Source organism: Serinus canaria, chromosome 8, assembly GCF_022539315.1.
Source record: "Serinus canaria isolate serCan28SL12 chromosome 8, serCan2020, whole genome shotgun sequence".
Lineage (NCBI taxonomy): Eukaryota > Metazoa > Chordata > Aves > Passeriformes > Fringillidae > Serinus > Serinus canaria.
In genome coordinates this window covers 22150-50048 of record NC_066322.1, presented here as the reverse complement: position 1 = coordinate 50048, position 27899 = coordinate 22150, and the positions used below count along the sequence as shown (strand labels likewise).

The 27899-nt window shown below is 37.6% G+C and overlaps 2 protein-coding genes and 1 non-coding gene across 4 annotated transcripts; all 3 read left to right on the top strand.

Annotated features, from left to right (window-relative positions):
• The first annotated feature begins 541 nt into the window (after nt 1–541).
• ACADM (acyl-CoA dehydrogenase medium chain) lies at nt 542–13918 on the top strand. 2 transcript variants are annotated; one of them, XM_009088809.4, is made up of 12 exons: nt 542–699; nt 2392–2491; nt 3293–3390; nt 3512–3581; nt 5549–5649; nt 5737–5817; nt 6644–6774; nt 7861–7969; nt 8800–8940; nt 9020–9115; nt 9791–10039; nt 13619–13918. In XM_009088809.4, exons 1-12 carry the CDS (start codon nt 676–678, stop codon nt 13688–13690), a joined length of 1272 nt encoding a protein of 423 aa, XP_009087057.1. In that variant the 5' UTR covers nt 542–675; the 3' UTR covers nt 13691–13918. The 2 variants fall into 2 exon arrangements, with proteins under 2 accessions (XP_009087057.1, XP_030082553.1); XM_030226693.2 differs by lacking the exon at nt 13619–13918 and adding an exon at nt 13095–13536.
• A 1912-nt stretch (nt 13919–15830) lies between these two features.
• RABGGTB (Rab geranylgeranyltransferase subunit beta) lies at nt 15831–26593 on the top strand. Its single transcript, XM_009088810.4, has 9 exons — nt 15831–16099; nt 16567–16674; nt 17667–17864; nt 20054–20159; nt 21595–21647; nt 21775–21885; nt 22643–22768; nt 23553–23702; nt 25625–26593. The coding sequence occupies exons 1-9, from the start codon at nt 16097–16099 to the stop codon at nt 25763–25765; spliced, it is 996 nt and encodes a 331-aa protein (XP_009087058.1). The 5' UTR covers nt 15831–16096; the 3' UTR covers nt 25766–26593.
• Nucleotides 16834–16916, top strand: LOC115483935 (small nucleolar RNA SNORD45). Its single transcript, XR_003944686.1, has one exon. It is a non-coding gene; the product is annotated as a small nucleolar RNA SNORD45 (small nucleolar RNA).
• Nucleotides 26594–27899: the final 1306 nt, after the last annotated feature.

Here is a 27899-nt window from a genome sequence, read left to right as displayed (position 1 = left end):
TAATTTTGTTGAAATTTCACACCAAATAAGGAATTCACAGAGAAATCAATGGCTGCCATTTTTCTTGGAATCCTTGTTTTAATAAACTCCTAAATAACACTGCTGTGAATCAGTGAAACAGTATTATTCAAAACCATATATTTTATTCATCAGATAATTTCCAAAAGCATTGCTTTTCCTTTAAAATATAACTGAAATTAAGAGCATTTAGAAACACATTTTATGTAACTATCAACACAGTTGACAGAACTCCCGTGCACCAGGCCCAGCCACTCGCTGGCTCCTGGCACACCTCTGAAACATGAGTTTATGATTCCTTGAGGCACAAATTACAGTAAAACTGCTTTTCTGCTAACAGGTGAATGATGTAAATGATTGGAGCCAGCCTAGGACACTCAGCAAACAGGCAGCGAAAGGGCCCAACTCGGGTCAATGACACTGTCCGTGTTCGGGCCAACAGGCAGGACGGGCCGGTCAGGGGGCGCGGCGCTCCTCCCACGAGCGAGCGGAGGAATAGGAACTCGCCGGAGGCTCTCCTCGTAAGAGCAGAGCAAGGCGGGGCGGGGCGGGGCGGGGCGGTCGAGTCCAGTGCTTCCCCAGCGCCTCGATCCAAGGGCCGGCCCTCGTGGCACCGCCCCGCCGAAGCTGCTGCGGCTGCCGGCCTCTCCCGCCGAGATGGCTGCGCTGAGGACAACGCGGGTGAGCGGCCGGGGCGGGTGAACGCTCGGGGGACGCAAGACCCAGGGAGAGGCACGGCACGGGACGGACCGGACCGAACCGAGGCGCTGCCGGTGCTAGCGGCCGGGGACGCCCGGGCGGCGGGGAAGGGCCGCGGGATCGCAGAGGGCGAAGGGCGGAAGAGGCAGGGCCAGCCCGCGTTCCTCCCGCCGTGACTGTCGGGACAGCTGCGGGCGTGGCGGCTGCCCCGGTGTGGAGAGCCGGCGGGGCTGGAATCCACCCGCTGTGCCGCTTTCCTGTCTCGCAGTACCACCCGAGTTTATGGCCGTAATCCTCACGGTTGGAATGGGTATTGCCATTTAATGTTCCTCGGTGGAGGTACTGCGCAGCCCTGGGGTTCCTCAGGTGGCAAAGGCCGCGTCGTGCCAAGTGCGTCTGTTAAATGTCTCCATGTAACGGTGGAGACGGCTTCAAAACACCGGAATTACAGTTCAGGGTATTTTAGTGTTGATACCTATTATTGGCAGTATTCATCATGCTTCTTGTGCCATGTTATAACTGTCTATCATATAGTATTATTACTAAGAGCACAGTTTATCTCCTATAACTTTTGAAGGTACCTTGTTGCCTCCCCAGCTGTGTAACTTTCTGTAATGTCCTTGTCTTCTAGAGTTCCCAGTAAAATTTCTGTGATTTTTTTTTTTGCATTACTATCAATAATTCGGGGTTTTTTTTTAATGCTAGGAAGTAAGTGACTGCTCTGATCACAATTAAAAAAAAAAGAAGTCTACATTTTCACAGAAGAAAATCAAGAAGCCTTTCCTTAGTGTTCAGGCAAATTTGGTTTTGCCATATTGATTTGGGTCATCCTAAAAAATTATCCAATTTCATATTTTTCACTAATTTTCAAACATTCCAGAGATTCAGAGTTCTTGAAGAGAGTAAACCAACCCCTTAAAACAAATTCAGACATGTTTTTGCACAGTATTAAGACATTATGAAAATACCTGTAGCAACAATATTTGGGGCTCTAAACTTGAAAAAGCAGGGAAAGTATTTACAATGAAAAAGAATGGATTTGTGGTAAGTATTAGGAGGAAAAATAAACTTCATATAGTCTGTTGTCTCTCCTGTTGGAGGACAATAATAATCACCAAGTGTCAGCAGCTTATTAAAAGAAAGCAGAGATAAGTGTAGGACATTATAAAATATTCTGATAAATTGGCTAACATGTAGGTTGTTTTTAAAATCTTGCTAAATCTGCATGTAGGTAAGCATTGAGTAATAGGATATTCACTAGAGGGCCAGAAAATGAAGTTTGATGCGCGTGTGTATAAATGAAAGAAATATATGTTGTTGTGTCTCTGTGAACATAAATTTTAATTATGTTTAATAATTTTTAAATACTCAATTGCACAATACTTAAAAGTGCATGCAGCACTTCACTCGTCCTTGGTCCTGTTAAAGCCTGAGATTCCTGGCAGAGGTGTCAGTTCATGTAAGTTCTGCTTGCCAAGGGAGGAAAACACAATGTAGCCAGTATTTCTTTTATTACAGGAGTAATTGTATTTTACTTGATGTGACATGGTTTCTAGAGAGGGAGTCTAAAGTTGTGCTGCAGATATGTTAGTAGCTTTAGGAGGCTTGTGTCGTGGTTTAAGACGACAGCTTGAGCTGTAAAGATCTTACACCTCATGTTCTTTTCCTCTCTAGCAAATGCTTCAAACCATCACAGGGCATGGATGGAGGTCCTATTGTAGTAAACCTGCTCAAAACTTACATGTAGGCAAACCTGGAGCTGGCTTTAGCTTTGGTAAGTAGTACAGTTTTTGAAAGAAATGTAACAATAATGGGCAAATTGCAGAGTTAAAAAGAAATCATATCCTAGTTCACCATGATTTTAAAATTAAGGTGTTTGTTCTAAATATATTTCTAGTAAAAAAATAGTTTGAAAAACAAAGTAACTTTTTCCTAACTGAGGCAAGGCAGATATGTTTGTGGTGTTCTTAAGACTTTCTCTTTTTTTAGCTCATGTCTATGATAAGGGGTTTTTTTAATTCCCAGAGTGTTTTAGCTTTGAATACTTACCTCATATTGCTGTTTTCAATGTTACACTACCTAAATGTAGTCATAGTTGAACTTGGTTATCAAGAAATGTAAAAAAAGAAATTTATCTTCACCTTGGCATATTACATATAATATATATATATATACACACAGGCAGAGTTAGAGGATCAGAGCTAGATGTTTGAAATTGAAGAGTCAGGATCTTTGGGCAACCTCTATTTTTATGCTTTCAATTAGCGCAGCATTCTTCTTATTTCTTTTGGTAATACATTTTATGTTACACAGTCCTCTCTGCTTCGTTTTCAATATTTTGTGGATACTTTCACCAGATGTAAGTTCATGTAGGGGTTGATCAGAGAACAATGGAAGTTTTCTCCCAGGAGGAAGAGGAACCTAAACATTTTTGCTTCCTGGAGAGCCCCAAATAGTGGTGGCTTGGGTTATCCTGGAAGGATGCTCTTGTTTTCTTTTTTATCGTAGTCTTGACAATTGGCAAAATAAGACAGCAGAGGATTTATGATCTTTTTCTCTTCCTTTTTTAAAATAGAACTTTCTGATGAACAGAAAGAGTTTCAAGCTACTGCTCGTAAATTTGCTGTGGAAGAAATTATTCCTGTTGCTGCACAATATGACAAAACTGGAGAGGTAAATTCTACCATGGTGTAAGGGAAAAACTGGGGAAAAACAGACTTTTATCTTAACCTGCATTAAATTTAAAGTTTTGATTGTGATGAATCACAAGGGGATTTTACCATGTCTGTTTCAGTATCCTGTTCCACTTATAAAGCGAGCTTGGGAGCTTGGTCTTATGAACTGTCACATACCAGAAAGCTGTGGTAAGTAAACATTCTTTTTAATCTGTAAAATGAAACAACAAAAAGACATTAGATGAGATTCCTGTGTGAAATTATGGATTCTGTACTGTCGCATTAATAGTTGCATACTTGAATAATCTAAATTTAATCAGTAGGCAGGTTGACAAATACAAGTGTGGTACTAGGTGTGGGTGTAATCAGGAGACAAATTAAGTAGATTATGGTTTAGTAATTTATGACCAAGTTTTTCTACCGTGATTACGGCTGCTTAATGTTCCCCTGGTGCAGTGTCAGTTGATTAGGTAGAGAAATTAGAAGGTCATGTTTTGTTCTAGTCTCTGACACAGGCTGGAGCAATTTAGGAGTTTATCCCAGAAGGACAGTTTTCCAGTTTAGATTTAGCAGAGTCCTGACTCATAAGATGTATGAGTGATACAGACAAACATGATATGTTAGAGAAGGGTTTTAGTGAAAGGAACTCATGCCTCATAAAATCATTGAAGTTCTCTGAAGTAGCTAATAAGTGTGTGAGCAGGGGATAGAGAATGCCTGAACTCCAAAATAAGTTTTAAAAATCATCAGGTTTCATACTGGCAAAATTAGCAGCACAGCCTTGCTAGGTCTTGTGCTACTTGGGGTGTCTGTCAATAAATGGAGAAGGGCATAAATGCAAAGGTGATAGAGGTGATAGACTTGGTATTATCAGCAAGTTATTTGGCATATTTCTATGCCAAATAACTTGCTGATAATACCAAGTTATTTGGCATAGAAAAGATGATCTGGTTCAGAGAGTTGCAGGAAAAGGTCACAGAAGAGAGTGAGAATTAAAATGGCAATGTGATTCCAGAAAGAAAAAATGATGCACATGTGAAGGGCAAGAATCAATCTGATCTTCACAGAGGAAAGGTATGCTGTGCACTAGATACTGCCTCTCAGAAGAGGTATCTTTGGATCCTGTGAACATGAGCATAATGCTCAGAAGTGGTCAAAACTGTAAAATCTAAGGTCAAGAGAGACTCTTAAGGGAATGAATTAAAAAGAAGGCATAATTATGCTGCCTCCTGAATGCAAATTGCACTTGCCTCTTTAACTCAATATATAGTCAGTTCCTTCCATCTCAGGAGAGTATTAGGGAAATGGAGAAGGTTTCTAAAAGGATGACAAAGAATATAGAAGTTTTATCTTCTTTGTGAGATGTAAACTCTATAGGGAAAATGTCAGTGTCATGGGAGAGTGTGAAAAGGGATTGATGGTTCATGGTCCCTTTCAATATAACTAGAAAGTATCAAATTATGTCAGCAGATGCTAGATTGAAAATAAGTGAAAGGAGATGGTTTTGCATGCAGTGTGGAGTTAATTTGCAACTTACTGCCCCTGTAGGATATAGGTGCTAAAATTTGACATAGATTCAAAGAGACACTGGATAAACTCATATAACAGATGTCTGTCAGGGGTTGGCATAACAAAGATACCAAAGAGAATTATTTCTTTGACTGAGGAAGTCACCTGAAAGTTCAGGAAAATATTTTTGAGGTGGTTGTTATTGTACTTGTATGTGGTGTTGGCCAGTTTCCCACAGTGTTGGCTTCTGTCAGAAACAAATTACTGCGTTGGTTGTCTACTAATATGGGCACTTTTTTTGTTCCCAAATGCTTTTGGCTTAGGGGCCCTTTCTCTGCTTCCTAGGAACTCTTAATTCTTGAATGTACAGAAGTAATAAAATGTGAGTGGTACGTTCTTGCCACTTTGTGCAAGTTGTCCCATATTAATCAAACAATAACTCTGGACACATGACACATTTTCAAATCACGTGTTACTCTTCTGATGAAGATTTATTTAAAAAGCTTGCATGAGAATGCCTAACCAAACACAGTACACAATCAATTGTATGTGGAATAATACACTTTCATAAGTATGTTGTGTAAATCATTAATATTAATACATTATAATTTAAACCCCCTTGAGTAACATAAATACTTCAACCATAGGTGGCCTTGGCCTTGGCAGTTTTGAAACGTGTCTTATTACAGAGGAGTTAGCTTACGGATGTACAGGGGTTCAAACCGCCATTGAAGCAAACTCCCTAGGGGTAAGTTCTGTCTTTTTTTACATCCCTTAAACTATAATCTCTGCCCTTGAAAGAGCCGCATCAACAGTCTAAATAATTTTTTTTCAGCAAATGCCAGTTATCATTGCAGGAAATGAGCAGCAGCAGAAAAAATACTTAGGAAGAATGACAGAAGAACCAATAATGTGTGTAAGTATAACTGCTATACTGCAGAATGTTTCTAAACCACATTAATTGTATTACTCCTTTTTGTTTTTTACTCCTTTTTTTGCGATTTTTTTTCTGATGAACACGTATATGTACTCACAACTTAGCCCTGTTTGATTTATATGTAAACAGTGACAATTACTGAAAGGTAGTAAATACCTAATGAAATACATCCAGTAAGTAAACAGAAGATTATTAAATTATTAAATGACCCATTCTAAGTCATTTACCAAAAAAATAGGGGGTTTTTTTCCCTTTCAGGGAGGGTTGTAGATGTTTAAGAAAAATACAAGGTTTATGTAAAGAGACCCTCAGCTTGGATGGGAATGACACTCTATTTGTGATCTCAAATATTACATAAACAGTACTTGTTACGTAGAAAGAAGTAAAGATTTGTGTGCAATGTATGTAAATTTGCAACAAAGCCTCCTAAATTGAAGGACTCAGTGCTCCTATTTTCAGACTTTAAAGATCCTCAGCTTTCACATCAGAATTTTTGAATCCTGGAAGTAGTAACTTAAGGATTACAGAATGTTTCTGTTTGATTAAAAGCCAATTTTATGTATTATTATGGATTTATAAAGAAAATTAACCCTTACCCAGCCAGCTGTTTGCAGTGGGGAGGGGCCCACGTGTAGGGTTGTTTTGGGGTTTTACTGGGGAGTTTTGTTTATTTGGTGTTTGGATATTACCATGCAGTTCACTTAAACCTTCGACAACTAGTTTGATGCACATATTCTGCATGAATTTGTAGTTGACTAAAGATAGAACTTTTATTCCGCAAGATTTTGTATCTTAATTTTTTTAGGCTTACTGTGTAACAGAGCCTGGAGCAGGCTCTGATGTGGCTGGTATAAAAACAAAGGCTGAGAAGAAAGGAGATGAATATGTTATTAACGGTCAGAAGATGTGGATCACAAATGGGGGGAAAGCAAACTGGTATGTTAACTGGCGTCATAGTTCTATGCTGTGGCTTTACTCCACCTCTCCAACCTCAGTTAAATTCTTTAAAGACCAATCCTTTAAAAACCTATCTTTCAGAAACAAATGTGAATGTTCTCTGTGTTTCAGCAGAGTACATTTTAATCTCTGCCCAGTTTATGAGGATAGCTATCAGGATAGTGTATACAAATTCAATCTTGAGTGCTATGCAAAGCTTAAAAGGAAAAATGAGTGATGACATTATGACTCCACATTCAATAATAGCCTCTTGAATCTTTTGGCTATCAAAATTTAATGTGATTCTACTAGAAACACCTCTGACTTCTAGTGAAGCTAGAAATGCTTTTAGACTGCAGTGTTACTTTTTATTTTCTGAAAAGAAGACATTTTCCATTTGTCAGGCAAAGATTGCAGATATGGCTTGTGATGTCTGGAGTGTGTTTTTACAATGTAAACCTCTTAAATCATGTCTTACATCACGCTGATTCACAACACAGAAACTTCCCTGAATTCAAGTGGAAGAAACTTTATACACTTACCCAAAAATGGAATTTTCTAGTTATTTTCTTGTTGAAGGCAGACCCACGAAAGACAATCTATCAGATGTCTTTTGACCTTACTGAATACCATAGAATTGATTTGCAGCTGTTTAATTTTTAAGAGAAATACTTATTTACAACTTACACTTAGAAAAATAAAATCAAGATCTTTGAAATCAGGTTATAACTTTTACGTCCAAGAAATTATGTCCTAAGCATTAATTTTTATGTACATGCTATGAACAGGTTTCTTTTGTACTATTTGGGAAGCTGTTAATATCATAAAGACTTACAATACATGGAAAAGGTAGGGAATATTTGCATGTTGATCTGAGTAACTTTATGAAATATTGAATCTTTGAAATTTCTACTCTCTTGCTCCCTCTCATTTTATTTTCAGGATGGGCAAGAAAGAAAGGCTGTTAACTCACAGACAGAATTTCTTATATGGTAGAAATGCACATAAAAATGTTTAAAGTGCTAGATAAATATATCTTGCTAATTGTGAAGATAAACTGCATCCATCTACTTTGTTTTACACTAGGTATTTTTTGCTAGCACGTACAAATCCAGATCCAAAAGCTCCTGCAAGCAAAGCCTTTACTGGATTCATTGTGGAAGCAGATAGCCCAGGGATACAAATTGGAAGAAAGGTGAAGACCGTATTTCTTGTTCGACAAGACAGGAATTGTTGTTCAGTTCTAAATCAACAATAAAACAAATGTACCAGTAAAAAAAGACTGTTACACAACTGAACAGTTTCATATGCTTATGTACTTACGTATGCTTGTATGCTTATCTTTTCTTTTTCACAACATAGAGAAACTATGCGTGAAACACAATTTTAAAGCTATTAATTCAGAAAAGGAATTATTCAGAATGGTCTAAAGTAAGATGACTACTTTGAACATCTGAAAAGAGTCTTTGAGAATGACTATATTGGCACCTGCCAACATATGAGAAGTAGTATGCCTTGAAAAAATAAGAAGCAAGCTGGATATTTTTGACCGCAAATACATACATAGTGAGTTTTAATTTTAGCTAGTGCTGGTCAAAGAAGAGGCCTTAGAGATACTGATGCTACTTCTCTCTTTACAAAATTACTATTTTTAATAGTAGGTAAAACTGAATGTGGAGCATTATGCAAGAAATCTGAAAACTTGAAAAGCTCATTTATTTATTTACTTCCTGCATATTAGATTATTTTCTTTTTCTACTTGCATTTCAAGGATAGTTGAACTAGAAGAACACAAGACTGATTACAGAACTAATTTCATGTAAGGAGAAAGTAAGCTGCCCAGCTTAGACAAGTTAAGGGCATGCTGGCCTGCAAATAAAAAACTAGTATTTGTCTTGCATGTGGTAATTTTTAGATTAGATGTTTTGGGGAAGAAAAACTATGCTTTGAGTCAACAAAAAAATGAAAACAATGTACCTTTGAATAATCCAAATTAGTAGCACATCTGTAAATTTCCCATTTCAGGAAATGAATATGGGTCAACGCTGCTCAGATACAAGAGGCATTGTCTTTGAAGATGTGAGAGTCCCAAAAGAAAATGTATTGATAGCTGAGGGAGCTGGCTTTAAAATCGCAATGGGAGCTTTTGATAAGACCAGACCACCCGTAAGTATCAGGAAAAAAAATAGGCTATAAAATATAGCAGGAATTTCTGATATTTTATTCTGGCCTGTATTAAATTTAGGTAGCAGCTGGTGCTGTTGGATTAGCAAAAAGAGCCCTTGATGAAGCTACTAGATACGCTTTGGAGAGAAAAACCTTTGGGAAACCAATTGTTGAAGTAAGTGTGGGGGGCAGATAATGTATTAAAGCTTATGTTTTCACACCAGATGTACTGCTACTGATTTTTCAAGGTTATTACTTGATATTTATATTTCCTTAGTTTTTATATTATACCTCAGGCATTTGGTGGTTTTCAAGTATATAGGTTGCACTGTAAGTAAACTTAGCTACATGGTAACTTCAAGAGGTTTTGGTAATTTATCAATGATAGTAGGAAAAGCAGAAAGAAAACTCTGCCCCAAAGCTCAGAACTTAAATACCAACTTGGCATACTTAAGTTCTTCAGCACTAATAGAGAGGGATTTTCAGGAAAGAAGAAAATATCTGAAGTATGTGGAACAAGATATATAGTATTAGAATACATTGCCCATCATGCTGCTTACCGGTTCTGAAAAAATATGAATAACAACAAGATAAATACCAACAAATAGGAAAGAACAACTTCAACTGTTGTTTCATCAGTATTTAATCCCTATGACTAAATGGATTTGGAAATCGAAAACTTAGAGTATATTCAATATACATATATGAGAGCATGATGCGTGTTCTGTATAACCTCTCGTACGACTTACTGAGTTTTTTGAAAAAAATCACTTCATTAAGGAGATTTTATCTTTCCTGCATGTCATAGAATTTTAAGCAGGCAATATTAACCTAGTTTATTTCATCATAGCACCAAGCAGTGTCTTTCTTGCTTGCTGAAATGGCAATGAAAGTTGAACTCGCGAGGATGGCTTACCAGAGAGCTGCATGGGAAGTTGATGCCGGTCGCAGGAATACCTACTATGCTTCCATTGCAAAGGCATTTGCTGGTGACATTGCAAACCAAGTAGCTACAGATGCAGTACAGATTTTTGGAGGAAATGGATTTAATACTGAATATCCTGTAGAAAAACTAATGAGAGATGCTAAAATTTACCAGGTAAGTAAAAGAGAAAGTGATAATGCCTAGATTTTATACAGAATAAAGTAATGGCTACTTACTTCAAATCATGATGTACACATATTAAAAAAATCATTTTAGAATTAAAGCAGTAATCCTTCCATGTAAAGAAACAGAGATTCAAATCAGGCAATTATTTCAAATCAGGCAATTACTTCATACTAAAGTCATTGCACTTGATGAAAGCTGAAACCATGTAAGAGAAATAAATTATATTGTGTGGGTTTTGGGATTTTTTTTTTCTTCCTAATGTGGTAACTCTTTGCAATTCTTGGATTGTCAGTTTTGAAATTTTTGAACTCTTAGGGGAAAAGATCAAAATACCAATGCTTGCTTTGGTATACTGTAAGTAGAAGTAGTTTACATATTATATCATTCTTGAAAAGCTCCAGAGATGCAAAACTTTTGACCATCTGTGTCCTGGACTGATGTCTGCTTATAGTTCAGCTGTCTTCTTAGTCTGAACACTAAAGCAGTTTCTTACCCCAACGACTTATGAGGGAAGAGGTGTATTTTGTTTGGTTCGGGTTTTTGTTTTACTTTTCCATTAAACTTTCTGTTTGAAACTTTGGTATTATAAGCTGCATAGAATCCTGGGGCTGAGGTATCAACAGTATTGAGTACAGTGGTGTTGTAATTTAAACCCAGCTGGCAACTAAGTTGCCACACAAGGAAGCTGCTCACTCTCTTCTCCCTGCTCCTGAGGGATGGTGGAGAAAATTTGAAAAAAAAAAAGGTAAATCTCATGCATTGAGAATAATTTAAATAAATTTATTATTATTAAGTTTAATAATTGAAATAAAATAACTTTTAATAATAAAAGAGAGGGGCAGATAGGAATAGAACCCAGGAAGAACAAGTGATGCACAATACGGTTGTTCACCACCTAGTGACCAATGCCCACCCCATCCACCCATAGCAATCCTCACCCTCCTGGTCAACTCCCCTAAGTTTATATACTGGGTGTGACTCTCTATGGCATGAAATGCCGCTTTGGCCATTCCAGGTCAGCACTCCTGGCCATGCTCCCTTCTAGCTTTTTGTGCACCTCCTCACTGGCAGGTGAAAGTCCTGGGTTTGCAGTAAGCACTATAGAGCAAGAACTGAAACATGAATGTGTTACCAACACTTCTCACAAAACACAGCACTGGACCAGCTACTAGAAAAACTATTAACCCTATCCTAGCTGGTACTATGACATGTAAAATGATTACCTTGCATGTGTTTTATCAAAGAAGTGTGACACAACCTAGAGTGATTATCCAGTTTTTTTAACGAGACCCTTATGTACTCATATTTAGCCCATAGTTCGCTGCAATCCCCAGGTTTTTTACTGCAGTGTTACTGTCGAGAAATTATTCCATGTCATGTTGTAATTAGTATATTGGCATATACTATGCTGCAGTTCTTCATTCTGCAAGAATATTTTAATTTCATTCAGCAAAACCAGTAATCTTCATTGACATCTAACACTAATCGTGACTAGATAAAACACACCAATGTAGATGATATCAAGAAATGCACATAGACCATGACCTCTAATGATTGTTAGCTATAACAGCTGTCAATCCAAGATTCTAGGCAGTTAATATTTGTCTTACAGCTGACTTCAAAATGCAAACTATTATTGCCGCTAGCCAAGAATTAATTTTTCTCAGTTTAAGAAAAGATAACTCCTATGTTGGAATCTAAAGGTGCCTATAACTAAATTCACTTCTGTGAGTGAGGAAATTAATCACTAATTGAAATTTATGACTGGGATTTTTTTTCATGTCAGATTGCATGCTTTTTTAGAGAATGATGGTGTGAGGGTTGAAACTCAGATTGATTGAGATTGACTTGACAAAATTCCATTATTACGTAGTTTTTTCATTACAGTGATCCAAATGCATGGCTAAGTAGGCTTGGTTTTGTAATTAATCAGATTTAGTATTAAATTTTTGATGACTGTCAGTTCCATTTCATCCCCAAAAGAATTCAGGAAAGGGTTTTGTCTTGCATTTATTTTGTCCATGTCTCTTGATTATATCTTACACTTCACTGCGCTTTGCTGTGTTACTGCTCAGTTCCAGATGGTATATACTTTTGGCTATACGTTGCATGCAGAAAAACTTGATTTTTCAAATTATCTTTCATATGTTTGATCTTTTTTGGTATACACAATCCTTTTATTGTGTTTACTGATAACAGTTTTACATGTCCGTACTGTGCCCTAGTTTTGTCCAGCTAGAAATCTTGGCTACTTTGGTAGAAACTCTTAGGCTTGGAAACTCTTAAATTTGGAAAACTTCCTTTCTTTAATTGTCAGAGAGTCTTGAAACTATTTCCATCACCTTATAAACCAAAACCTTTCCTGTAATTACCTAATGAGATTGTGAGTTGTCATATCTTTGATTGATTTCCATGGCTGTGTTCATCAGCAAGTGCAAATTTAGTGCAATAGGAGCAGTTTGGTAGACTGCAGGAACAGCTGCAGTAGGAGCAGTTTGAGCAGGCTGAGTTCTTAGCAAGCCTGTTTGGTCCCTTGGAATGTATGTCGCTGACAGGTATCCAACTGTTAGGTCCAGGTGTAGGCCTGTACTGTCATGGCTTCTCTAGGGATTGGTGAATGTTTAGTATAGAGAGAAAGCAGAGCTTCCATTTCAGTTGGTTTCAGAAGCCACCTAGTACTCAAAAAACACAGTCTGCTCTGTGGACTGGATCAACATGGGGTAAGCAGCAGCAGAGAATCCACCTTGGGAATCAACAGCTCATTCTGAACCAGAACACTAATGTGAACACAGGTTATAGCATTCTTATTTTTAAAATACTCTTTAAGGTTCCTGGAAAGATTATTCCTAGAAGTGAATTTGCATGATTTCCAGCATTATGCCAAACCAAGTTCTGGCAGAACTGGGAGCTGAAACATTAAAACCTCTAGATTATGTTGCCTCAGCCCTTGCATTACACTGCAGTATGCCTGTGGAGCATACGTCCTCCTTTGGCATTAGAACTTCACAGGTGCTTTTTTGTCTATTTTTGACTTTGCTGCCAGCAAACAAACAGAAGAGAGGGATGATGCAGGCTGTTTCTAGAAGAAAATGCAAGAATAAAGGAAACCACAAACAAAACTGTGTGAGAGGGAGTACTAATTAACAAGAAGCAATGGAAAAAAATGGATCAAAGACAACATATGGTATGACCTTGAAAGGCTAGTTAAAGAAAACACTAAGGACAAGTCATCTCTTCCCCTCTACCCATGATTTTAGCTCCTACTTTGAAAAATCTAAATAATGTTTTTTCTTCCTTAAATAAAAGGAATGTTGTCACCTATTTTCATGAGAGCCCTACTGACTTTCGATAGCACCTGAGAAAACAAGACTTTCTCAGTATCTTGTATGATTTGCATTTAATTTAGCCCACTGTAATTACTCCAGCACACTGGAATTTTCTCTGTTTTCTTATCTTCCTGCACATCCTAATCCACACTGGATTAGTGCCACGGAGGTTTACAAGTGTATACCTGTTAAAACCTTTTTAAAAATCACCCAGTAACATTATTGCAATTCTTCTTTTCAGATTTATGAGGGAACTGCTCAAATTCAAAGGATGATCATAGCTCGAGAACATGTTGGCAAATTTAAGGCTTAAAGAAATGTATAAAGTGTGTCTGGTGCTGCTGTAGTATTCTGTGTTCTTATGGAAGAAGATTTTAGTGTGTTTCTCAAGAGAATTAAAAAGAGATAAAAGAAATTCCTTCAAAATATTTTTATTCCATTCATTATTAAGCACTGATTCTGTTTTCAGTATAAAATAAGATAATCAGAGTGTTATTTTTGACAGTCAATGCTGCATTTCAATAAAATATTTTTAAGAGAAGTGTGGTTGTTTTGTATTAATTTTGCTTGTCATATCTCTTTCATTGGACAACTAACCCAAAATACTATTTCTGAAGTACGTTAATAGCTGTATTTCAGTTTCTCTATGCTCTTGCCCCAAGCAGCTGAACAGCCATTCCAGTTGAGTAGCAGGAAGGCCTGCATTGCTATTGTCTGTGTGCGTCTGTGCTGGGGATTTATATACTAGTCAGAGTCTGGCCTTTACAATCTGAAGCATGTACATATTAAATGAAGATGAATCACTTCAAGTGAGAATGTGTAGCTTTCCCTTAACCATGACTTACAATATTTTTTTTATTTAAAATCCAGTATATTTAAACACAGAATCATAAAGTATGCAGAGTTGAGAGGGGCCCACAAGTCCAACTCCTGGCCCTGCACAAAAATCCCACTCTGTGCCCAAGAGCATGGTTCAAATGATGCTTGAGTTCTGGCAGCCTTGGAGCTGTGACCACTGCCCTCGCGAGCCTGTTCAGTGCCTGACCATCCTCTGGGGAAAAAGCCTTCACGTAATACCAAACCTAAACCTCCTGACTCAGCTCCAACCATTCCTTCAGGTTCTGTCACTCACTGAGCACCAGAGAGATGAGATCAATGTCTGCCCCTCTTCCCCTCACAAAGGAGTTGTAGACTGTGATTAGTCTCCCCTCTGACTCTTCTTCAAGTTGAACAAACGAAGTGACCTCTGCTGCTCCTCATACAGCTTCCCCACAAGGCCCTTCACCATCTTCATTGCTTTCCTTTGGATGCTGTCTAATAGCTTAATGTCTTTCTTGTATATATAAACCTATTATTCCTTTCCATCAATGTATATACTTAACTATGCTTGCAGCAAGAACAGTCAAGAAGAAGGAATTAGGAGATTTTTTTTTTAACCTTGGATAGACCTTTCTTGGCAATGCTGGCAGAATACACATTCCCTGGAGTTCTTGGACAAATTACTGGATACGTGAGGCTGTACTGCATCCAGTTCTAGGCTTCCCTGTATAAGAAAGATGGGGACTTAAAGGAGGGAGTCTAGCAAAAATATTAAGGACCTGAAGCATCTGTCATGTGAGAAGAGGCTAACTTTTTAGCCTGGACAAGAGAAAGCTCAGGTAATTTTATCTATGTGCCATAATACTTGATGGGATGTAATGAAGAGGAGGTAGCCAGCCTCATAGTACCCATTAACAGGACAAGAGGCAATGGGGATGAATTAAAATACATGACATTCCACTGGAACACAACTTATTTTTTTATTGTGAGGGATGTCATATGCTGGCAGAGGTGGTGGAGTCTCCATTTGACACTCAAAATCAACAGATAGTGGTCCTGAATAACCTGCTCTAGCTAAGCCTGCTTGGTGTAGGTGGGTTGTGCTCCATGATTTCAAGAGGTATCTTCAAACCTCAAAAATTCTATTACGTAGTTTCCAATTTCATTCCAAAATGTCCTTGTCTGTGTCTGGTCTCTTTCATGTTTCATCTGAATTTACTGGACGGTACTACTACTATCATCAGGTACAAGCTTATTTCTTGGGTAAGCTACCTGGAAAACCAGTTCTTTAAAACAAGCATTTAGTCTCTATAAATTACTGACTTTCCTCTAGGAAGAGTCATAAAGCAACCTCTTTGGTAAGTATTTGACGTATGCAAGACCTTATTTTTGAGTCTCCTATGCAACATTATACATACTACTACTTCTTTGATGTTCCTGCCTGGTATAGTTCAGGGGGAATCAAGAGTTAGTAATCATGAACAGAATCGCCCAAGGCAGTTTTAATTAGGAAGCAAGAAAGGCGGTTTTGAGCAAAAGGACAGTTATCTTTACCCATTTTACCTGCGACTAAATTCTTGGATTTGCTCTTTCATAGAGCTGTGGAAGGAAACCGAAGTTATTTCTAAACGCTGTCTTAGTTGCTGTGACGCAAGAAAGTTCACAGCTGGAGTTAGTGTACTTTAAATTTACTACCTGCTTCAGAGCAGACTTTATCTGCGGCAAGGGAGAAGACCTCAGCGGCCGCCGGTCCCCTGAAGGGCACAGCGTAGGCCCGCGGACCCGGGGTGCCAGCGCCGCTCGGTTCTGCGCAGCCGCCGGTGGGCGGGGCCGGGCGGGCACGACGAGGCCCGGTCGGCCACCGCCTTCCGCTTTGCCTCTTCCTGTGCGTGCGGAGAACATGGTGGGTGCGGCGGTCGGTGTTGCGGCGCGTCTCGCCTGCGGGAACGCTTTGTTTTCTAGCGCAAGGCTGTATCGGCCTTGGAGAGACTCGAGTCGCGCTGGGTCCGCTCGGGGGGCGGGAGTGGCGCTCGCCTCTCCGGCGGCCCCGGGAGCACGCGGGCTGGGCCGGGGCCGCGGGGCGGCACGGCCGGGCTCGGGAGGGTTCCTGCGTCCGGCACTTCTGGTTATTCTTGGCGAGTCGGTGTTATTTCTTAGCTTTATTGCAAATTTCGGTTCGTAGCCTTTGCTGCGTAAGGGTTTAGCCAGGCTGAATAGTGATGGCTTGAGATGCGCAACCTGACCTAAGCTCAAAGTAGCTAGAGAGATGTTTTTTCCCAGAGCCATAGTCAGTGGTGTTGGCTGTTTTATACCAAGTTGCTAAAACGTTTTGACCTGACATTGCAACTGTCTTATTGGTGCTTTTTACAGGGGACACCGCAAAAGGATGTTATAATTAAACCCGATGCCCCAAGCACATTGCTTTCAGAAAAACATGCGGACTATATAGCTTCATATGGAACGAAGAAAGATGATTATGTAGGTATCAGTTTGTTACGGTACAGCTGTGGTTTTGTTAACAGTAATAACCTTTATTTATTAGCTCAGAGTTTAAGGTTAGATGCATGTTAAAAAGCTAATTGTTTTTTACCCTGCAGTCCAAAGTATAAAATAAAGGTGCCCTTGCTAATGTCTCTAGGTCTGTGATGAGTTTTGGCATGTATTATCTGACTATAAATTTGAAGATTATCATTTTAGCTCTAGAATTACTCTGAGACCTGAGAAACAAGCTACTAGCTTCTTCATCCACTAGAATGCACAAGCACAGTTGCATTTGCATGTTACTCTTTTGATGGGACCACTTATATCAATTTTACAGTCATAAGTGGTTGGATGTAGTCTGCAACAATGGGATTCCACTTCCAGCAGGTAAAAGTTATCAATAACTGCATACGTGAAGAAAAGTTGCGATTACCTTTACTGTTCACAAGAGCATGCCAAGCACTGTTGCTTTCAGTTGTAGTGCATGTAAAAAATAATGTTTATGTAGTGCAGGTGATGTAATCAATATAAGAGAATTCATTATGAAATTTCACTCCCTAGTGCTACTTTAAATTGTGAGAATTTTGGCACTTGGAAATAGACTTGTTATTTTTTGAGACTAGTTGGGGTGGCAGTTTGAGGGCTTCTTTGAATCTCAAGATAATAAGTGATCTGAAGTGAACTGGTGCACAGCTATTTGTCTGTGGCTAATTTGACATTGAGCTTGATGGTTTGAACTAGAAAAATACAGGAAGGAAGGGAATGTAGTACGTGTTGGTATCTACATGTGCATTTTCCCATATGTATGTGTATATACACATGTGCACGATGTACAGAATATCTGTGAGTGGCTGATGTGTAGTTGCTAAATGGTTGGAAAAATGGTTGGCTAACTAGAAGCTATTTGTGAAACTTAACTAACATGTTTTCATTACCCTCCATTGATGGTGTGCTTATCTGATCAAGAACTAAAATAATGCACTGTTTAGGAATACTGCATGTCGGAGTATTTGAGGATGAGTGGTGTGTACTGGGGACTGACAGCAATGGATCTCATGGGGCAGCTGCACCGAATGAACAAAGAAGAAATTCTGTCATTCATCAAATCCTGTCAACATGAGTGTGGTGGAATAAGTGCCAGCATAGGTCATGATCCTCATCTTCTGTATACCCTCAGTGCTGTCCAGGTAAATGTAGGAGGGTTATTTTAGAAAAAGTGTTTGTGAATAATATTTTGATGATTTTATGAACCAGTTACTGTTGGAGGCCCATGACAAAAATGATTTCAGTATCTTAATAAAAAAATAATCTAATGGACAAAACTGTAGGATTTAGATGTATCACTTTTATAAAAATTGTCATATTAGGAATGCTTTAATGGTTAATTAATGGTTACTGCATTGTTGCCAGTTTTGTAAGTTATCTTGGAATACTCCTTAGCTACAGGTTTTACTGGAACATTTTATAGATAATTTTTGATTTTATAAATTCTTCTTAGCGTACGTTGAGGTGACAGATAAGTATGACCAGAACAAGAGCAATTTTTTTTTATTTTTATATGAGTTTTTTGGGGGTGTGTAATTTAAAAATTGTACTAGTCTGTTGAACATTTAATTTATTTGGTGCATATGCTCCCCCTCATAAGTAACTCTCACTCTTACTTTTTCACTGCAACTATCTCCATTATAGACTTATTTTCTCACTATTGCTCATGCCTTTATTTTGTTCTGGTTTTTGTTTTGGTTTGCTCTGCCGATGTAAGCCATTGTGTGAAAAAGTACTGAAAAGGCTCAAACACTTCTGAACAATTAGCTTGATTGCTTGCAGGGTGTGTCTCTCATTCAGTCTTATGGATGAAGTATTTTAATGGCATTACAAAAAAACCCAGTATGGCATTCCTTTCTAGGCAGAAACTAGGCTGGATTTAAGATATTGGGTTTGAACTCCTTAGGTAGGACAGGATGCTCTAAGGGTAATCATTATTAGCACTTAAGCACTAGAATTACTCCGAATACGTTGTGAGAACCAGGACACTATAAAGTTTTTCCAGGCTGTGATGTCTGAACTTTTCCAAACTGTCCAATCCAGCTCCTTTCACAAATTCCAATTCAGTATAAGGAGGTACAATTTGAGGTTGTTACCTTACATATTAGATATGTTAATTCTTAAATATGTGCTTGATATTACTAGGAGATATTTTCATGTTAACTGAATTGAGCTGTAGCTGTCCAAACTGAAAAAGTGTTCACAAACGCTGATGTAAAGTTTTTGTGGTAAACTCAAACAGCATAACTTAATGAGTGTGCATGGTCTTAGTGAGCAAACACCGTTTAGTCCTGTCTACCTATACAGGATGTTTTAAGGGTCACATCATATGTTCTTGTAATCACAGTTAATAGTAATTTGTTCAGGTTTGCATTTAGGGTGCATGTTGTGGTTACGTATTTTCTGTTGGAGTTGTAGGTTCTTTATTTTGTAATTTTCTGTAAGACTTATATTTTATTTGACTTCAGTTTTATGTAACAATTGAAAGATTCCAGCTAACTAGATTTAAAGTCATAGTGTCCAGTGTTTTTCAAATTGCTACTATAATATTGCTTTGTTTCAGCAGTGTTTTTTCCATTTTGTGATGTATAATAAATGCTTATTTACTGTCTTTACTGATTTGCAAGGAACAGTACTGTTGTTTTCACATGATATTGTGTCATATAGATTTGCTGATTTAAATCAGCGGTGGTTTGGAAAATTGTATTCCCTACTAAAACCTTTATTTTTCTTCCAGAATATATTCACTGTACAGTTGGTGTATAATCATATTGTTCATACTTAAATTATTGCATTTTGGTTCTATTTGTTATATTTAAAATTTTAATGTAAATAAAAATCTTATAATTTGAAATGAGTAATTGTTGACAAGTTTGCACTGTAAGTGGAGTTAGTAAACTTAACATTCACATATCCAGGTAGTCGCAGTGCAAAACTACAAATTGGTACATCTAAGGTGTCATTGTCCCATTACAATATTGACCATAATCAAATCTCTGTTCTACATATTGCTAACATAAAATAAACAAACCTGGTTGTGCTTTTAAAAGGAGACCTCCACACTGGAAAGTATCAAAGCACGAAAGAGTTCAGTTTGAATTGTTTGTATCTCCCTTTGAGAATGTCGTAAAGGTCTTAGAAAATCTACAGTGCAGAGATTTACTACTAAAGTGGGAAAATAGTTTAATAAACCTTACCAAATAGTATTCAGAGTTAATTAAGTCAAGATCAAGTCTTTTATAAATCCATGATTTTTTTTTTGTTAAGAAATAAATTTTTAAATTTTTTGCTCCTCTTTGATTGTTACTGTGTCCTTTTTTTCCCCTCCCAGATTCTAATTTTATATGATAGTCTCCATGTAGTTGATGTAAATAAAATTGTTGAATATATACAGAGCTTGCAGAAAGAAGATGGATCATTTGCTGGAGACGAATGGGGTAATTTTTAAATCTTTTAAATGTAGTGTCTAGGTTGACTTGTGTAAGTCTGTAAACCTAAGTTTCCTTGGATGGTCTTTTTGTATATGTACTATATATGAACACTTTTATTTTCTGAGTCCTGAAAAAGAAGAGTTTGTGAAGGACAGAATTATGTTTCATTCCTTTCATAAATATTCTCAACTTCAGTTCCATTCTTGTATTAAGAATAAAGTGTCTTGAAAGAATAAAGGTCTTGAAAGAAAACTTTGGGCAATTTTAACTTAATAGTACTTTGAAATACTAGATACACTGTTTCATAAAGGAACATTTTATACTTGCTATTTGATGGTAGTTAGTAATGACCTATATCCATGTTAAATATGAAAGGATTTTTTCATTTTGTAGGAGTGAGAAGAACTGGGTTTGTACTCATGAACTTCTCTTAATTCTGATTTTGTTTCTGCATATAAGTTCTTTATGAACAAATACAGCATATTTAAGCTGTGGCATAAATATTTAGTCACTCTCAAGGTATTTATGACTACGGAAGACCTAAATTTTAAGAAAATCTATTGCATATCATGCTTGTTCAGATAAAATTCAGCAACTGAGATCTTAGCAGTATATGTATGCTACTGTAAAGGTAAATGATATGCTGTGTGCTAAATTGGTTCATAGTTTGCTGCGCCCTTTTTGTTGAAGTATTCCAAGAGGCACAGCTGAGGGAGTGTGGTCCCTAATGTAGGATGGAGAAGGAGATGTTTGGTTTATGTGTTTCAGCTTGTGAATTTCTTAAGAACAGAAGTCTGGCAAAAGTTCGACCGAGAAACAGAATCTTTGCAGCTCAGTTAAATTTTAAATTGTTACTTCAAGTATTAATTGCCTGGAGTTTGTGCTACAAAAGTTATATTGGACTTGAGCAATTATTCTGTTATAGGTATAGAGGAGCTTAGGTTTTTCTTCCAGGTACAAATATGCAAAAGAAGCCCTGTAACTTTAATGAGATTTCCCCTAAAACAAGAAATGGCTTCTACTTCCGCCTGGATTTAAGGCAAAGCAAGAGCTGTCTGATTATTTTTGCATTATTTCCATTGCGCTGCAACTGTCTGTAGAGCACTACAGACAACCTCTAAAGCTAAACAATTGTTTGTAAATTACTACTAGCTGAATTGATTTGGATATATAGCTGTCCAGCTCTAAATGAGTTGTTGATTTTTATGCACAGTAAAACATACAGATGACTTAAACAGTAATGTATATTTGCTAAATTAGTGGGGAAATAATTAGTAAGCTGGAAAATTAAATTGTATGGGGGGATTTTTTTTTTCCTAATTTTTGTTTTTTCATGTAGAAGCTAGGATTTTAGCATTTTGTTTAGTATTTTCAGTAGTGATTTAAATGTATGTTTGTTGAAAAAATAATTTGATTTCATTCCTTATCCCCCACATTATAGGAGAAATAGATACAAGGTTCTCTTTCTGTGCTGCAGCAACTCTTGCACTTTTGGTAAGTCCTAAACCATCATTTGCACAAGTAGAGAATCATTTGGTACTGCTCTTTGGTACTGCTGAAGTTTCTGCAGAAGATCAGCTTGATAGAAGATAAAGTGCATTAGTTATTTTCTGACTTGCAGGGAAAGCTGGATGCTATTGATGTGGGAAAAGCAGTAGAATTCGTTTTGTCCTGTATGAACTTTGATGGAGGATTTGGTTGTAGACCAGGTTCCGAATCACATGCAGGACAGGTGAGTTTCTCTTTATATGGAAATACTTTAAATTAGCAAGCATCACATACTGCCTATAAATGTTTCTTTACAACATGTATCAGCAATGACAATGGATGTACCTCTTGTTACCCAAATGTCTGATTCTAGTATCTTAGTTAAAATAAATGAATGGATACATAACCTAATCTGGGAAGGTGAGTTAAGACTTGAGAGTTTAGGTAGGAAAAAAGACAGTAATGGAACAGCTTTTAGGACTTGTATTTGAGTCTTTGCATAGTGATTTTGAAATTGCTAGCATGATCTGAGTTAGCCTGTTTCTGTTAGGGAGTTCATTTGGTGTTTTGTTTACTGTTTGCAAGCGTTAGGGTAAAAGGCAGGTACAGGAACAAACAATAGACTGGATGCAAAATTTTTGTAAAGGGCATATCCAGCCTGCAGAAGTCAGTTTGACTACTCTGGCTTGAGAGTCTGTGTTTTGAAAATAAAATTATATGTCTCTCTCAGCTCTCCTAGGATTACGTTCCAAACCTTGCATAACTGTCTTATATTAGTGAAATATTACAGAGTGTGCTACTGGTTCTTTTTTACAAAAGGAACTATAACAATAACGTGGTTTTCTGAAGGAAAAGTCTTTGAAACTAAAAGTTGAAATGTGTGTGAGCTTATTTTGCATTGTTTATATGACTATATCGTTGCTTTGAGATCTTCCTGCATTTAGTCTGCTAAACTATATTTAGTTATTTAATACACAAAAAATTTATGTCTGTAATTTTAGATCTATTGTTGCACAGGATTTCTGGCTATAACAGACCAGTTGCATCAAGTAAATGTTGACTTGCTGGGTTGGTGGCTTTGTGAACGTCAGTTACCTTCTGGAGGTCTCAACGGACGACCAGAGAAGGTATTGTGTGGCTTCTTTTCTTTGTTCAATCCTCAATAGAGATTGCTTTTTCTGAAGCTGAACTACTGCAAAATATCATGACTTCTATAAAACATTCAGGAAACTTTTCAGAGAAGTCAGGCCTTCATCCTGATTCTTTATTTTGTTACTAACACCTGTCATGCAGTCCTTACCTATGCTTCGTTTGAGTCCTCAGTATAGCAAAGTACACATGCTGAAGGATGTCTTGCTGACCACTTGAACCATTATCCTGTTAAACTGGGTCTTTAATATTTTCTGACTTGGGGAATGATCTTTTCTAAAGGATTTGTATAAAAATTACTGTTCTGCTGGATGTAAATCCTGAGTGTCATAGTGTTCCACATCACACTAGAGATTTGTGTAACCTAGAATAATCTCTGGCAAATAGATAACCAACAGATTCCCTTGCTTCCCACCTTGCCCCCAAAATACAAATAGTTGATATTAACTTCTCTGTATTTCCTCTTGAAAGAAGTGCTGTGGTTTTTCAGCCTCTCACAGAAAGTGAAGTCTTTAAAAATCGCATTCTTGTGGTCTTGTTTCTTGAAGAAGTGTGAAAAGATAGTTTCCTTTCCTGAAAACAGAAGTCTGCTGAAAAGAGACTCTGTCAAGAAATTCTTTTACTCCAAAGACATTCTTAAGTGTTGTGTCTCCGCAAGAGTATTATGATAGCACACCTAATAGTGTGCAGAATTACCAGTAAAATTTACAACATTATGTTTAAAACCCAGGCAAATACTTTATCTGCCTCTCTGGTTGCCAGTTACCTGATGTATGTTACTCGTGGTGGGTGCTAGCTTCTTTGAAGATGATTGGTAGGATACAGTGGATTGACAGAGAGAAACTGCGCCGCTTTATTTTGGCGTGCCAGGATGAGGAGACTGGAGGATTTGCTGACAGACCAGGAGATATGGTAAGTGATATTTTTTCTAAATAAAATACACATGAAAATTTCAACTGGAAATATCAACTTTTGTTTGGGTGTAACTCAGCTCATGGTCTAGGTGGGTTTTGTGGAGCCTGTAGTTTACTCTGAAGGAAGAGTAGCGTAGAATTGCCGTTGAAGGTGTACTTGGGGAGCACATTCTTTATAACACACATGTAACCCCCAGTGAAGTCAGTTGCCATTCCTTACAAAATCTGGTTTGGTCCCCCATAACACATGCAACACAAACCATTTCTCACAAGACCATTTGGAGAACGGTTGTGTAAAAACCCTCTGATTGGTGGTGGGTTTTCCGATGCATGTGTGGGTTCTTTGGGTTTGTTACTTTGTTTTGTGAAATTATCTGCAAGCTAAAGTTTGGTGTAGGTTAAATGGTCTTCAGCTCTCTTGGTGGTTTTGTCTGATCAAATTAAATAAAAAGCTTTTATTAAGAATCCCTATACACTAACTTTCATTCTTTGCTAGCCCAGCCACTGAATAAATCTTATAGCTGACATTTGTATAGCTGAGGGAGGAAGAAGTTTTTGTGATAACATCTTCAAGGGGCTGGTGCTATGGAATTTTTGATTGTTGAGAAAGCAGTTACAATTTAGCCAGTCTGTTCTCTTTGGTATCAAGTGGAAGTAATTGATACTGTCCCAGTGAAATGGCAAATAAAGTTTTTATCTTTCAGGAGTGCTGGACACATAAAATAAAAAGTATTGTGAGACTTCATTCCTTTTGAACACTTGGCTTATTTGTTAATGGTCTGGAAAGGTATTAGCTGTTTTTATTGCAGCTGCCCATGTCTGCTCCCTTCTCCACAAATGCATTAAAAAATAAAGTAATTTTTTTTTTTTTTTTTTTTGGCAAGCATTTATTTTATTCCGAGTTGGGGGAGAAATCTGTTAACTCCAATCTGTCATTTGGAAAGTGTTCTTGTGTTCTTAAAATAGGAAGAGTTTTGTATTTGTAAGAAGCTTACAGGAAGACCTTTTCCCTTTTCAGAATTCTTGAAGAAAAGCCTAGAACTTGAAGTCTAAATGCTTTTCTGTCTTTGAGTAATGAAATATTTGTATCTTCTTGGAAGAGCAGCTCTGAAGAGCCTTTTCTCTATAACTAAGGAGAGCACCTTTGGGACAGCTTTTCTATGTTACATTAGCAGTCATTTAATATTACCTGTCTTCGATTGCTGAAGTGTAGAAATTTCTACTCCTGTAGAAATGTTGACTCCCAGGTTTTTGCTTTATTCCTGCAGAAACTCAGTCCTAACAGACCTTGTTATTTTGGGGTATTTGGTGTTTGGGTTGTTTTTTCATTTGTTTGTTTAGTAGGGGAGAGAGGGGGTGGTGGTCCTGTGGTTTAGGAGTAGAGGTTTTTTTTGCGGGGGGGGGGGGGGGGTGTTTATATTTATAGTTCTGGGATGTTTTCTAGCAAAATAGGTTGCTGCTTCCCTCTCAAGGTTTTACAGCTCCGCTCTGCATTTGGAACCAATAAAGAACATTGTGATGTTTCTGAAGAACAAATGGTGAATTTATGGAAGTGGTACCTGTAGATGGTCTGGTTTAGTTTTAAAATGTTAATTTTCTTTGCTTCTACCACCCTGTGATATTGCATGCTAATAGACAAATGTGAGTGCTTTCTGTCTAACTCAGAGTTAAAAATCGTCTTAGCAGCAGATAACTGACAAGCATGCCTGAGTAAATCATAGTATTGTAAATGCCTGCTATGGAAATTTCTTGCCTGTCAACATGTTAGCAGAAATGAAAATTTATTCAGTTGTATTGTCTTCCCTAGAGAAGCCATGGAGATTTCTTGTTCTCTTGCTGGCAAATAAAAATTTCGTTCCATACAAGTGAAAAACCAGTTGACTCTTGGAAACAGACACAAGCTTTCTTTTTTTCTTCCAGGTGGATCCATTTCACACCTTATTTGGTATTGCTGGACTATCTTTATTAGGAGAAGAACAAATTAAGGCCGTCAATCCTGTCTTTTGTATGCCAGAAGATGTCCTTCGAAGAATAAACGTACAGCCTGAGCTTGTAAGCTAAGCCTCGTGAAAGACAAAAGCTTTGTATGACCAATTGCTTTTTGTTTTTACTGATTTATAATCTCATCTGTGAAACTGTCAGCATATTCTTCTTTCAGATGTGTTTACATTATGGAAGCAAAGCAATAGCTTTGCTGTGGACTTTGTCACTTTGTAAATTGTTTCAGGACAGGCTGGTTCTCATAATCTGAGTGTAACATGTTATTTGGTTGTATTCTAAGATGTGTAGAAACATTTCAATTCTGTATCTAAATGTATGGGCCTTGGTTTTTTGGGTTTTTTTTAATAATATTCAAATCAGAGCTTGACTGTGTGAATGCTAAACTCTTCTATTCCTGTAATATCAATCATGCTAGCAGTGGTCTTCATGCTAGCACAGGCCTCTTTTGATGGTGGATCATGCAAAGCACTTAAAAAAAAACCCTAAACCAAATAAACCAATAAAATCCTACCCAAGGCATGCACTTAAAACCACACACTTACATATTTAATTATTCCTGTTCACAGCTGCTTCTTCTCACAGTAATTGATACCAGTAATACCATAATTATGGTTCTTTTAAATATACAAAAGTCTTCATTTATTGATAAGTCCCTTAGACAAAATTCCACTGATACTTGAGATACAGCACACCTTGAGTATGTAGAGTGAACCTTGCTAACATTAAACATTCTAGAGAAGGTCCCTGTTGGATGATGATTTGTAATTGAACATAGAGTTGATTCTAAATCTCTTGCTGGGTTGAAATCCTGCTTCTGTAGCTTTTAAGACACTAATTGTCAACACTTGATTTTGGTGCAATTGGAAATAAAATTAGCTGTGGAAAATACTTGTTCACTGAAGGGTGAAATCCTCTTTGTCTTCATAGAAGTGCTAAAATTGCCTCTTAATTTACATTCCACACATCCTAGCTGAGACTGAATGATATTCCACTTGTAATATTCAGTAAAAAGTAATTGGGAAGGGGAGGAAATCTTTGATAATCTCTGCACTTACATTTAAGTAAGGCCTAAAGTTGTTTCACCTGTACTTCATTCAGCAGAGATAGCCACCCAAGATTTGGCCTGCACAGTTTGCATACTAGCAGAATTGTATATTGATGTATAGTAATTTAAAATAAAAATCCAAACTCACTGAGTAGAAAATATTGCCTTAGGCTACAATATTGGGAATTAATTTGACAGTAAAGACTACTTTAACAGTAAAGATTACTCTAGCCATGACCAGCTTTTGAACCAAGTTCAGACACAGTTAACAAAAGTGCCTTTTTGCACTTTTTAGTGCCTTTTGTAGCACGTCAGAAGCAAAGGCTTTATCTTGAGTACAGTAAAGCAGCCCAAAGCCCAATTTGGCTGGAGAGAGTGCCTTAAGTCACAGCAGTCAGGTGAGCGGTTGAGCTTTTTCTATTCTTTAGGGTGTGTCATTATATCATTCTTGTAGTTCTGCAGTAAAAGAGTGCCTCAAGTGGAAGAGGGCTATAAAGCTGTACATTTCCTAACAATTCAAAGGATCAAGAACCAGCCTTAAAATCATCTGTTCTTCTCCCAGGTTTCATATACCCCCTCACACATCCACCACCATCCTGAAAAGGGTACTCTCTTCCTGCATCTAGCAACTGAAATCCCACATCACCACTGCACCACAACTACAGACCTTGAATCAACTTTCTCCTACCAAAATGCTGACCCTTAAATTATCAGAAATCTGACAGATTTCGAGTCTGACAGGCTGTGCTCTGTCTGGAGTAGCCTTGTCAGCATTTCCTGATTCCAAATTTGAGGTCAAGAAAGGCCTCTTTCATTGTCCCAAAACATGTACCCAAACTCCATTCACTGCATCTCATGCAGAATTTTCAAGGACAAAAATCAAACCCTCAGTATAGCCTCCAACTTTTGGGCAAATATTTCTTCAGAATAACTAGTGATCTTGGTCCCTTGCCATGGTAACTTTCTTCAGAAATAGCTCAGCATTTGAACGGAAGCGAGAGGAATGGCACAGCAGGCCATGTGGAGTAGGTGAATGCTTATGGGAGTAGTGGACATCTTGTTTCTTTGTTTTTTTGGGTGCCACAGGAGATGCTGTGCAACAGGTGAGTGAAGTATAGTCCACTACTGAGGACAGTATTTTTGTGGAAG

Coding starts and splice junctions, on each gene's coding strand:
- ACADM (XM_009088809.4), top strand. CDS start 676: ATGGCTGCGCTGAGGACAACGCGG. Junction 700..2,391: donor CTGCGCTGAGGACAACGCGG/GTGAGCGGCCGG, acceptor TTTCCTCTCTAG/CAAATGCTTCAAACCATCAC. Junction 3,582..5,548: donor TCACATACCAGAAAGCTGTG/GTAAGTAAACAT, acceptor CTTCAACCATAG/GTGGCCTTGGCCTTGGCAGT.
- RABGGTB (XM_009088810.4), top strand. Junction 17,865..20,053: donor ATACCCTCAGTGCTGTCCAG/GTAAATGTAGGA, acceptor TTCCCCTCCCAG/ATTCTAATTTTATATGATAG. Junction 22,769..23,552: donor TCAACGGACGACCAGAGAAG/GTATTGTGTGGC, acceptor TCTGGTTGCCAG/TTACCTGATGTATGTTACTC.